The sequence below is a fragment of the Typha angustifolia genome, chromosome 7 (genome assembly GCF_048772165.1).
Source record: "Typha angustifolia cultivar Huaian chromosome 7, ASM4877216v1, whole genome shotgun sequence".
NCBI lineage: Eukaryota > Viridiplantae > Streptophyta > Magnoliopsida > Poales > Typhaceae > Typha > Typha angustifolia.
The window spans coordinates 6,595,771-6,609,625 of record NC_133245.1 but is presented as its reverse complement, the minus strand read 5'-3'; the positions used below and the strand labels follow the sequence as shown (position 1 = coordinate 6,609,625).

The 13,855-nt window shown below is 40.3% G+C and overlaps 1 protein-coding gene across 1 annotated transcript; it reads left to right on the top strand.

Annotated features, from left to right (window-relative positions):
• Positions 1-11,122: 11,122 nt before the first annotated feature.
• LOC140763454 (putative wall-associated receptor kinase-like 16) lies at positions 11,123-13,017 on the top strand. Its single transcript, XM_073101649.1, has 3 exons — positions 11,123-11,447; positions 11,560-11,616; positions 11,728-13,017. Exons 1-3 carry the CDS (start codon positions 11,297-11,299, stop codon positions 12,903-12,905), a joined length of 1,386 nt encoding a protein of 461 aa, XP_072957750.1. The 5' UTR covers positions 11,123-11,296; the 3' UTR covers positions 12,906-13,017.
• Positions 13,018-13,855: the final 838 nt, after the last annotated feature.

The window sequence follows — 13,855 nt, the reverse complement described above, 5'->3', positions numbered from 1 at the left end:
GAGCGTTCGAACGTGATCAGGCACGTTCGAACGCCTGCATCGCGTTAGCAAATACAGAGAACGTCTTTTGTGCATTCGAACACGATCAGCGGGATTGCACTAGGATTAGGGTTAATTATTGTTATTAGGGCTTTTGGCTAGTCTCTATAAAGGTGTGAATGGCAGCTAAATTCATTATGCTATTGGATTATTAATTTCCTACCTCCTATCTTCTCTTTAATCTCTTTCTCTCTTCCCTCTTCACCAACCTTTCACCTCAACCGTTGGCAAGGTCTCTCCTAACTTCTAATCTCCCTCGACTGTCGAGTCCTCTCTCTTCTTTGGGATCTCGACCACTTCTTCCCCTTCGTCTATATCCCTTAACTACATCCACCATCCACCTTTATCTCCATACCCATCCATAACCCTAACATCCACTCCACCCATCATCACCACCATCACCCGCATTATTTCATGTTTTCGTCCCAATTACAGTTCAAATCTGTGAGGGGCCTAAATTCAGGTTGTTACTATCACGACCCGTAATAGGAATCATGACCGGCCATGCATCTCAATATATTTGAGATACACGAATCCTTAACAATACTTTCTACATGTACAATGGCAAAATAAATAAATAAAATAAAATTTTGCTTTATTAAATTTTAAAACTAATTGCAATAACTTAAAACAATGTTAATGTTTTTGAGTCTCTAAACTAAATAAATAAAACTTTTAATCTATAGCATAGAATCTAACAGAGCGGAAAAGTAAATAGGTGAATCCTAAGTGGAGGTGGAGTTCGGGTACATCTCGCTTAGTCGCCCCGCTGACTATTACCTGAAATAGATAAACAAATACAAAAAATAGAATCCATGAGCCAACAACTATAGCTCAGTGAGTGGAATCCACTCGAAAATCAAATAAATTTTAAATCATATTAATGCTGAATAAATTAAACTAAGAGCAACAATATCCATAACAATATGCAATAGGCATGCTATCTAAATAATAATAATGATAATAATAGAGAGATGTCACATCTTGTAACCTTGCACGTTTTCAACACATTAACATCTTTTAATATTTATACTATCATATGTCTCAATGGGTCTAAACCCTGTGGATCCACATCAACTAGAAGGCATCTCGAGATGACATTCAGGACTTTTCTTCATAGCTGATCCGATTAGGGTCATCAAATGGTATCACCATGTGATCAACACACTCTATCTTTTCCTTTAATTGTTGAGAGAAGTTAGAGTCACCTAGGAAATTTTTCTCATTTATCCTAGGACTGTTCCCTAACCCCTCGAGAGTCACCTAAGAAAGTCACCGCAGTGATCTAATTTAGGACTTTTCCCTGGACTTCCAGATAGACTTGAATCACCACGGAAAATCGCAAGTAATTTATACCGGGACTGTTCTCTAAGTCGTACCAATACTAGTCTCATTTTTTCTTTTCACAAATTTCAATATTTGCACGAAGTATGGTGATGCACTGAATATAATAATTAAATGCACACAAAAAATATAACAATTAAATTTTTTACACGTACGGATGAAATAAATAGATTTACACACAGAAATTGCAACAATTAAATTTTTACACGTAAGGGTGAAATAAATAATTTGCACACAGAGAATTTACAAAGATACGAAATATAATAAAATAAATATGTGAGTGAACCCACTCACCTGAGTTTAGGCAAGACAACCGAATTCTCAAACTCTAGCTCACGTACTAAAAATCACCACCTTAAATAATAAATTATAATAATAAATTTTAATTTGAACAACATCAACATTTTGAAATTTTAAAAAAATTACTAAAAAGAATTAAAATTGGTTTAATTTACCCATTAGATTGGGCTGGGCTACTGCTGGCCCAGCCCATTCCAAAAAAAGAAGCTAATTGGGCTGGGCCAAAGCCCAGCCAAAAGAACTAATCGGGCTGGGCTAAGGCCCAGCCAAGAAAATGGATTGGGCTGCGGTTTAGCCCGCAGCCCATCCAATCAATTGGTTTGAGTAGGGTCTATGGATCCAAAATCCAAACCCAAACCCAAATTTAAAAGAAAAAAGGGGTTGGCTCGTGTTAACCCGAGCCCAACCCACCCCTTTTTCTCCATTCTCGAGTCCAACGCGAGGAAGGGAAGAAAATTAGAGAGAGTGGCTGTCAGTGACTCTGCCGGCGGCGGGTCACGACCGGCTCTCTCTCTCTCTCTCTCTCTCTCTCTCGTCATCCTCACGAGGTGGAGGAGAAGTCACCACCGACAGCCCACGTCGAGGCCGACGGCGATTGGGGCAACAAGGGCTCCTTAGAAGACATCATCGATACTGGCTTGGAGCACGAAGCTTTCGGTGACGATGCGGTTGCGACCTGAAGCAGCCGGCCAGCCTAATTTGCCGACGAAATCAAAATCGCCCAAAATAGGTATTTCTAATTTACTTTATTAAATTGAAATTAAACTTGAGGGGTGGAAGAGGGCTTACTAAGGAGTCACGTGGTGGTCTCCGCTGGCTTCGACGGTGCTCCGGCAGGCCGATTCCATGGCGTGACTCTGACTGTGAGTAAAAGATAAGAAAATGAAGGAGGAGAAGAAGAAGAAGAGAGAGAAGAGGAGGAGGGGCTGAGATGGTTAAGCAGAGAGAGGGGATTAGGATTTTTAAATTATAGATTAGGAATAAAAAAAATCCTAATCTACTCTGATCTGGATTAGGCGCGATTCTGCCCTACGCCTCATCGCGTGCCGGAGAGGGAGAGGGGAGGGGCTGCACGTGCACCCTCCTCTCTCAACCCCAATTTTTTTTTTGATTCTAACAGTTATGAATTGAATCCATTTAGTTTCGTAATTTTCTGACTACCAAAGAATATTTGGTGAATATTTTCCCACGGTTGCGCGGACTGATTCCTATAATAAATCCAGATCTTGAAGGAATCGTTCCGTAGCCGATCTTTTGGTACCGTAACCCATCAAACTTCTTGAAAGCTACTTGGTTTGTTGGAGGTCTTTGGTTGCATCTTGATGAGTTTCAAGGAAGCCTAGCAAACTGAATCTTGCACTATAGCACTAAATTATCCAAAAAGTAGTTAGGGAATGCATTCATCACTACGTGGTGTTATTTGGAAAGCAAGGAACACCAAGAAAAAAAAGAATAAGCTAAGCCTCAGCCAAGCTCTTAAGCAAATCAATAAGATTGTAGGTGCTCTTGTAAGAGTAGACTGATCAAGCACTAAACCTAGGTCCAATGGCTGTGATGGATGTAACACCTAAAAACTTGGAGGGCGTTGCACGTGCCCACCCTCACTCGCCCTCCCTTCTCCTTAGGCCTGATTTGGCATGATAAAGGTATGCCTTTATCAGGCCAAGAGGAAGGGAGGAGGTTAGGCCTAGCCCCCCTGCACACGCCATCGTCGTTGTGTGCGGAGGGGTGACCCCGGTCAGAGGGTCGTCTCCTTCCCCTCTTTCTCTCGCTCCCTATTTCTTCCCCTCCTCGAGGAGAACTCGAGCATCATCCCTCTCCTTCCATTATTCTCCCCCTCCTTTCTAATCGTCGCCGTGATCGTCGCTGCAATGGTCGGGCTAGTGAAGTCCTCATCATCGTCGGTGAGTCCCCCATCCTCGTCCTTTCTTTTCTAGGTAGTGTCAACACAGTGCTTTGGGCTACGCGTCTTCACCGTCCCTCCTTCCGCGGTGGGATGGCGGCGGTTGGCTGCCAGCTTCAGTATCTTCCCCCTTGTGGGGGAGGGGATGTGGTGCCTCCCCGGTGGGGTAGTGCCCCAACTTATCTAACCTAGGGAGTGCCAAGCTCGGACTTGCATCGAGTCGAAACTTGGGCCATTCTGTGTGCGCCCGAGTATGCCGAGCTCTAGCTGGGTCATGCCCAGCCCGAGTATGCCGAGCTCTTGTGTGTTCGAGCCTAAGCTGGGCACCGCACAGCCCAATTGTGCTAGCCCGTGTGTGCCGGGCTCAGATTGGGTGGTGCCCAGCCCGACAAGCTCTATTTTGGGTCGGTTTAACCCCACTCGTTAGGTCAGGCCTTTTGGGGTTTTGCCTCACTCATTCTTGGGCTGGGCAGAGACTAACCCAAATTTTCTTTTTCCTCCTTATCATGATTTTCAATATTAATATTAATTGTCTCCTCTTTCTCTACCCTGTAAATTTTAGATTTTGGTGCTGACCTAGTGATCCTGTCATAGAGCACTCTAAGACTAGCACTCACCCCGGGGCCAGCCGTAATTAGATGGGGACTACTCATTGCTAGGAATTTTAGTGAATCCAAGTAAGTAGTTTATCAACTCTTGTATTATCACTTGATGTGATAAATGACATACTAATTCATACATTATAGCAAAACCTGTTTGATTAATATGTTGCTTAACATGATTTGTTATTAATTTAAATATAATGTGCAATTCATCCACATGCTTAGATATTCTTGCTTACTATTATGTTGTGCTAGTCGTGTTCATCTTATCATGCCACTTGCACACGTACACGACCATAAAAGGGGATGATTTTTACGTCTCGACAGTACCCGATACCTTCCCAACCAGAGTTAGAGATGGGAGATATTTATAGTACTACATAGTAGGACCTACGCCTGAGGTCTCAGTCTATGGATCCCAAACAATCAAATAGTCGTTTCGTCGGACAATGGGCAATTTACTATCAATCAATGAGAGTCAACCCCTTTAGGGTGTTTAAACAAGATGGTAGACCCTAGTAGTAGAATTGCTTGCCCGAAACCCAACGAATAGTAAGTTGTCTACATCTGCAGGCTAAGGATCCCAATCATAAACCTGTCACGAAAGTCAGTATCGCACATCGATATGACTATTTAAGCCTTTTGGGGTTTTGCCTCACTCATTCTTGGGCTGGGCAGAGATTGAACCGGATTTTCTTTTTCCTCATTATCATGATCTTCAGCATTAATACTAATTGTCCCCTCTTTCTCTACTCTGTAAATTTAGGATTTTAGTGCTGACCTAGTGATCCTGTCATAGAGCACCCTAAGACTAGTGCTCACCCCCAAAGTCAGTTGTGATTAGGTGGGGACTAGTCATAGCTAGGAATTTTAGCAAATCTAGGCAAGTAGTTTACTAACTCTTGGATTATCGTTTGATGTGATGACTGACATGCTAATTCATACATTATAGCAAAACTGGTTTAATTAACATGTTTCTTGACATGATTTATTTTTAATTTAAATAAGATGTGCAATTTATCCACATGCTTAGATATCCTTGCTTACTATTATGCTGTGCTAGTCATGTTTATCTTACCATGCCACTTGCACACATGCATGCCCTAAAAGGGGATAATTTTTACGTCTCGACAGTACCCGACACCTCCCAACTAAGGTTAGGGTGATGGATATTTATAGTACTACATAGTGGGTCTACGCCTGAGGTCTTAATCTATAGATTCTAGATAATCAGGTAGCCGTTTAGCTAGGCGATGGGCGATTTACTGTCGATCAATGTGAGTCAACCCCTTTAAAGTGTTTAAATTAGGGAGTAAGGGTAGGATGACGTAGACCTAAAGGTACCCGATAACACACGGTAAAGGCGTCTGTGAGTGACGGCTCACGAGATTACTGCATTGTGGTGCGATATTATGGAGCCATGGGCTCAAATAGTCATATCGATGTGCGATACTAACTTTGGCAACAGGCATACGATTGGAGCCCTTAGTCTACAGAGGTGAACGACCGGTCATAATGTTCGTTGGGTTATGGGCAGGCGATTCTACCACTAGGGTCTACCATCCCTTGAGGGCCACTATGATTTTTGAGCAAGTGTGGATGGTCGAGGGCCTATGTAGGAGCATGTCATGTAAGTTGATAAAATAATTGTAATCTTATCGGACCATGCTTGCCATTTCATGACATATATACTTCAATTTACATTATATATTCAATTGCATAGTGCACTTCCTATTATCTTATTAAGCTGGGCATATTATTATTCATGATGCGAACCAGGTTAGATCGAATCACATCAAGAGGAGATTGGGTTCAATGGATTGAGTCTAGTTATCTTATCTATTTATTTGCTCTAATTAGAGTCTTATTAGGTTAGAATTTGTTAGTTAACTAATTCAGCTTTGTACAGATTTTGAAAAATATTCGAAAGATATTCCATAGGCATCTGAATAATATCAAACTAGTTGGAGGAGATCGATGACGTCCTCATCTATAACCTTCTTATTTTCATATTCGAAATCTATCTATGGAAGAATGAAGAAACATTTCAAGAAGGATAAAGAAGACTGATTTAGCTAAGTTATGTTTATCTCTAGGTCATGTTTATCTCTTATATAAGCACTTAAAATAAGTCTAGTTAAATCATGTAAGCCATTAAGGCAAGTTTAATTAAGTTATGTAAGCCTCTAAGGCAAGTCCTAGTTCGAGTCGTATAAGCCTTTAGGGTTAGTCTAAGCCAAGTCCTAGTTCAAGTCGTATAAGCCTTTAGGGCTAGTACGAGTAGGACTCATTGTACCCCACCTCGATATATAGAGGGGCAAGGCTTTTTCGTTATTCATGTAATAATCCAAGTATATCCAAGCATTGAGAATTAATTAAGTTTAGCTATTTTTTTGTTACTGCATTTACCGTTTTTATCATAGTTGTTAGATCGTCTTTATTTTCCGAAGCGTAGATCTAAATTAGAAACCCAAATTCTACCTCCAACTCGTAGCCACCATCACCTTCAACAGCCACCCTACTTTATGGCCTTTCACCACCACCCTTGCCTGTCCGCCACCCTCCGACGACCACCGCAACATTGAATATCTACCGTTCTACCCTATTCTGGCCTATCTCCACTATTTTATTTCTAACTTTTCATCCCAACCTCCAATTTAGTGAAATTAGAACCATTAGAACCCTACTTCATGAGACTACCACCACCTAAATTTTTATAATTTTCTTATGTCTAGATTGGTCTAGATCTGGTGGTATCAGAGCGGATGTACCTTAGATAATGGTGAACATGTGATCCAAAGCTAACCTAGGAGAGATCGCGGCCATGGAGGACCAAGAACTTGTCTCCATCCTTATGGAGGTTTCTTCGACATAACCAGCAACAATCGACAACAAGCCGCCGGCATGGCGAAGACAATTTTTAAAGAACTTCCTAACGATGTCGCTAGATCCGTCGAGAAGAGCTCCAAAAGGATCAAGAAGGCTCTCCAAGCCTTGATGGTAGCTATCCAGGCTTGCTAGCACCGCCCTGCGCCACCATAGAACAAGCACCACCTTCACCTTCAAGTACTAATAATGGTGAAACTAGGAGACCATCCAAACTGCGGCAATCAACCCTCTAGTTGTAGTGGAGCACTCTTCATCCTTGTAGATCGAGCCCTCCATCGTAGTTAACACTAGATAAGCCCCTAGCAACGGTCATGATGCCGTCTTCCCCACCCGTGGTGGAAGCTAGAGCCAAAAACTCTTGCTTTCCACCAACGGCAATCAAGTGCTCCTGGTCCAAGCCATCACATCCACTCCCTTCCTCGAACCATCTGCACCCAACTCATGGCCTAAACTGTATACACTAAGACCTAGGCTCGAACCACCCATGGCTAGGATTTGGTCTGAGCTAACTGCGACTAGGATAGACTATGGCTCGAATAAGTGGGCCCTAGAGCAGAACTCACCCTAGGCCCCTCCTCTACGTCATAGATGAGATCCATACAAAGATCGAGGACATAAAATTCAAGAGTGAACGAAAGTGTGGAAACCACCATAGACCCCTTGAGGACCAGATGGTCGGAAGCGTGGTGGATTGATGCGAACCAAGTCAGATCGGATCACATCAAGGGGAGATTGGACTCAATGGATTCGGTCTAGTTATCTTATCTGCTTATTTGCTTTAATTAGAGTCTTATTATGTTAGAATTTATTAGTTAACTAATTCAACTCTGCATAGTTTTAGAAAAATATTCGAAGGATATTTCATAGACGTTCAAATAATATCAGACCAATTGGAAAAGATCGATGATGTCCTCATCTATGACTTATTATTCAAGGTTTCTCCAGATTTGGACTTTATCTATGGCAGAATGAAGAAATATCCCGAGAAGGATAAGGAAGACTGATTTAGCTAAGTCATGTTTATCTCTTATGTAAGCACTTAAGGCAAGTCTAGTTAAGTCATGTAAACCACTAAGGCAAGTTCAAGTAAGACATGTAAGCCTCTAAGGCAAGTCCTAGTTCGAGTCATATAAGTTTTTAGGGTTAGTCTAAGGCAAGTCCTAGTTTGAGTCGTATAAGCCTTTAGGGCTAGTCCAAGTAGAACTCGTTATACCCAACCTCTATATATAGAGGGGCATAGCTTCTTTATTATTCATCATATAATCTAAGTATATCCAAGTATTGAGAATTAATTGAGTTTAGTTATTTTCTTATTATCATATTTACTATTTTTATCATAATTGTTAGATTGTCTTTTATTTTTCTAGTAGTAGATCTAAGTTAGAAACTCTAATTCTACCTTCAATCCATAGCCACCATCACCTCCAGTAGCCACCCTACTTTACGGCTGTCCACCACTACCCTTAGCCGTCCGCCACCTTTCGACAACTGTCGTAACTTCAGATATTTATCGTTCTACCTCGTTCTGGCCTATCTCCACTGTTTTATTTTTAACTTTTCATCCTGACCTCCAATTTAAGTAAGAGCCATTAAAACCCTAACTCATGAGGCTACCACCACCTAAATTTTCATAATTTTTTTACGTTCGGATTGATCTAGATCTAGTTCATAACATATAGTGCACTTCCCATTATCTTATTAAGATGGGCATATTATTATTCATGATTATTAACTAGTGATAGTGCCACTTGCTGAGCGTTAGACTTATTTCATGTTAATATTTGATGCAGATTGACTTGTACCCTAGCGGGATGCATGGTAGCAGTTAGCTAGTAGGGCCATAGGCCTTTTACTTTCATGCTTTATTTTGAACTCATGTTACGGGATTTATGTCCCCTTATTGTAGCTACTCTAAACATGTAATTTTGTAAAAGATGTTTACCCCCTTTTATTGTATCATGAATGGATTTATTATGGCTTGTAAACCTCTTTTTCTACTTTCCATTTAATTTATTTAGATTTTTTTGTTTTGGTAGCGTGTTATTGAGCTCCTAAACCCCACATGATAGCTCACGTGAGGGGTAAGCCTCATGGTAATCACATGGCAGTGTTTGGTTATTACAATGGAACTCCTCTGCAGGTAGAAACCAAATTTTGTTGGGTAGATACTGCTTAGCAAGGAGGAGCAAATGTTGGTCTTAGAATCTTATCTCTAGTAGTTCAAAGTGCTCGAATGTCTATAAGTACGAAGCTCTAGTTAGGAAAGCCCTAGCTTTAGTATTGGGTATCAAAGAACTCTTCAGGCAGGGAGAAAATCCAAATGCCATTGTTTTTAGTTACTGTTTAGACGTGGTACATGTAATTAATGCAGAGGCTTAGAAGTCAATTAGCACATCTACCAATCATTCAAGAATGCAATAGGTTGATTTGCTTTTTTACCTCTTTGTCAATCTTGCTATTCGGAGAAAATCTTGTAAAGGATGGACTAATCCACTATCAAATTAAGTGTATTGAAAGTTGTAAAAAAACCTGTCTATCGGATGTTCCCTCGATAAAAGATCATAATCGCTCTCTCACTCTCTCTCCCGATATATTACATACTTTAAAATGACCAATCTTTCTTCCTAATGTCAATTGTACACCTAATGTAAATTCCACTCTCGTCTCACTTTGTGTGTGTCTCTCTCTCTCTTCCTCACTCGCCCATTATTTTTGGATTCACTTCCTCACTTTGTGTGTCTCTCTCTTCCTCACTAGTCCATTCTTTTTGGATTCACTCCCTCTTTACGAGAAAATCGGGCTATACTAGCAATAGAGAAATGATGTTAAACAAGGCTAAATGCCACTATCGGCTGGCATTTGCCTAGATGCCATCTAAAGTTGTCAATGCAGATAACACTGACATTTGCATTATATCTAATAGCATTTATTATTAGCGACAAATCTAATTCAAATAGTCACAAAAACCGAGCCAAACATAATAATTAAATATATTAAAAGAACTTACATATCAAATATAGTATTTTGTATTAGCGGACTCTAGTATTGAACACCGTGTACTTAAGACTATTTCTCCCTCTATCACTTGCTTCTAGAAGAATAGATATTAGCCTATCAGGATATAACTATAGTCTTGCACACCAAAGGAACACACTATTTAATTGCCTTATCGAACTAGAACAGTCTAATCCTAAGGCTCGAATGAATTGATTGAATGGATGAATAAAATGCACGCAGACTTCTATTCTACAGTGGATATACTATGAAATATATTTTTTGCACATAGCTACTCGATCAAAGAGATAAATAAAATAAAATAAAAATACCATCTTTAACACGACTGAAACCTTCAACTAAAGAGGGGAAAATACTTATTGATTCCTCATTTTATAGGTGTATTTTCTTAAAAGTACCTCGGCGTATTTATCAAACATGACAAGCCAACTAGCCAAGTAATTCGTTGGATTCTTGACCGATGTGAAGCACATTTCCAACATTATATTCTCATAAGTCCACAAGAGTTTAATAATGAAGACTACTGATATTGTTAATTAAAATTACGTAACAACAAACTCTAAACTAGATATAACCCTGCGATAATGTGGTAGCTTGATTAGGACGTATTATATTTTTAAACCTCAAACTATACGGACAGTTCTTTTTTATACTCAACTTAGTCACCGTCATCTCCGCTTCCAAGCTAGTAACCGTAATTTATTGGATTCTCGACCGATTTGAAGCACATTTCCAACATTATATTCTCATTAGTCGACAAGAGTTTAACGATAAAGACGACAGATATTGTTAATTAAAACTACGTAGCAACAAACTCTAAACTAGATCTAACCCTGTGATAAAGTGGTAACTTGATTAGGACGTATTATATTTAATCCTCAAACTATACGGACAGCCCTTTTTGCACATTAAAGTCAAGTCAACTTAGTCACCGTCATCTCCGCGTTCGATATTCTTGGCTTTTGTTTCTCCCTCCACCTCTTCATTATATATCTAGCTAGACTTAACGACTATTGGAAGCCAAAAGAAATCCCATGGAAAAATTACTCAATCACATCCTCTGGGTGTCGCCACCGCTAGATGCAGTTGCTGCTGATGACTTCTTTGCCAACAGCTGCGGGATCCGTCAATGCACTTCTGGGCAGCAAAGATACGCGTGATGATGTTCCAAACCCCTACGCCATTGGCATCACCCGTCTGCTGAATGGAAGGCTTCGAGCTCAATTCCATCACGACGGAAATCACTTACACGCTCATCCACAACAACAGCGTCGTATCGTACGATTTCGGCATGGGACGTCGACTCACCTTCAACTTACTCAATTGTTCTGATTATCTAACTGAATCATGCCTAGGTTCTTTCTCTCTCTCTCTCTCCCTCGTTTCCTGGCTTGTTAAATTCTATTATATTTTTTTCCTGTTCACTGGTAATTAAACTGGTGTTCTTAGTTTTATGATTTATTTCAGATATAGCCGAGCGTGCCAATGAGAATACTCTCGACAAAATATTACATCTGGTTATAGGTATGGTGCATCCTCCACCAGCTTAATTATCTCTACAAATTATCCAATCCCCCCTAGAGCTAGACCACTTTTTATTTTGATACATTACAAATGGCTTTGATTTATCTGCAGGCGTAGAATCCGGTGTCATCATCTTTTTGATCCTGCTTGTCTTCTGCATATACACCATAACCGTAAGAAGAAAGCTAACACAACTCAAGGCGAAATATTTTCAACAGCACGGCGGATGGTTGTTATATGAGGAGATGAGGTCGAAGCAGCGATTGGTATTTAAGATATTCACAAAAGAAGAGCTAGAAGAGGCAACCAACAACTTTGACGACAATACAATCCTTGGACGTGGAGGTTATGGCACTGTCTACAAGGGTACTCTCAAAGACACTCGTGTAGTAGCTATAAAAAGATCGAAGGTCATCAACGAGAGCCAAAAGAAGGAATTCTGGAAGGAGATGATAATTCTCTCCCAGATCAACCACAAGAATGTGGTCAAACTTCTTGGTTGTTGCTTGGAGGTGGAAGTTCCCATGCTGGTATATGAGTTTGTCCCTAATGGCACCCTGTTTCAGCTTATCCATGGCAAGAACAATACGTCCCACGTTTCCTTGCAAACTCGTCTAAGGATTGCTCACGAGTCGGCAGAAGCTCTCGCTTACTTACATTCATCTGCGTCCCCGCCGATAATTCATGGAGATGTCAAGCCCTCCAACATTCTTTTGGATGGGAATTACATGGCAAAGGTGTCAGATTTCGGAGCTTCTATGCTGGCTCCAATAGATGAAACCCAATCTGTCATATTGGTACAAGGGACTTACGGTTATTTAGATCCAGAGTACCTGCAAACAAGCATGTTGACAGATAAAAGTGATGTCTATAGCTTTGGTGTAATTCTCTTGGAACTCCTCACCGGCAAGAAAGCATTGAATTTTGAAGCATTGGAGGAAGTTAGAAGCCTCTCGTCAGACTTCATGTATGCTATGAAGGCAGGTCGACTCCTTGAACTGCTAGACGATCAAATTATAAATGAGGAAGACATGGGATTAATTGAAGAAGTTGCCAAACTAGCAATGGCATGCATAAGTATCAGAGGGGACGATAGGCCAACGATGAAGGAAGTAGCTGAGGAGCTTGGTAGGTTAAGAAAGCTCAAGCATCACGCTTGGGTATGTGAGAATCCTGAGGAGATGGGGAGCTTATTTGGGGAGTCATCAGGCTATCATGAGACCCAAACCACTCTCTATTATAGTTTAGAGGAGAAAGCTATGTTAGATAATATAATCTTGAATGTGTAGGTGACATGTAAATTATGATGATGTACCACATAATTATGTTTGAATAATGGAGGGTGCTTAAATCTTCAACTAGAGGTGTAAGGGTTTTGCTCAAGCTCCGCTCGAAATTCATTCCAAATCAGAAATTTTGTTTAGGCTCCTCTCAATTATATTCGAACTGAGCTTGACCTAATTCTAAGGTCGAGCTATAAATTATCACTAAAAGCTGATGAAATTTCAACTCCACTCTTCCTAGATTATCACTAAAAGCTACTGCAATTTCAACTCCACTCTTTCTATCCCCATATTTGTGTCTTCTTTCTTTCCTCGAGAAGCCGAAGGTTGGATGTAAGAATCTAATTCAAATTAACAGTTATAAAAATCTAATTTATCTGAAGGGTCACAGCTCTTCATGTCAAAACTGAATCAAAATGCTCTTTAGCAAAATTGATCAGTATGCAAACCCAACCAAGCAGAGCGAGGCATGTGTCTGAATTGGTTAGCATAGATTCATTTAAAAATATAAAAAATAAAAAACATTTAAAAATAAAATAAAAAAATAAATTAAATTGCATTGCAAGACTATGGCTAGCATCTACGACCATGAGTCAAATACCATGCACCCCTAGCCGTCGACGCGGACAACCGAGTTAGGCCAACTGGGAGCGACAAGCCCTCCCACCGACTACCCCAGACTACCTCTCCTCTCCTCTACTTTCACTTCTTTTGACTACCCCGAACTACCGATATGAAGAGTTTGAGACCGTATAATGCCTTGTGTAGCTTGTACACATGATAAGGATAAATTAGTGCTTTAAAGCCCAGTTGTCGATAAACAAAGACTAATTCTTCAAGCTCTCTTTGTAGAGAATCATTTTTAACATAAAAAAAACTCACTTAAGCCTAATAGTACTCGATTTAACAACTAGACTAAATATTTCACCATAGTCATGCCTGAGAATTTGGGTATA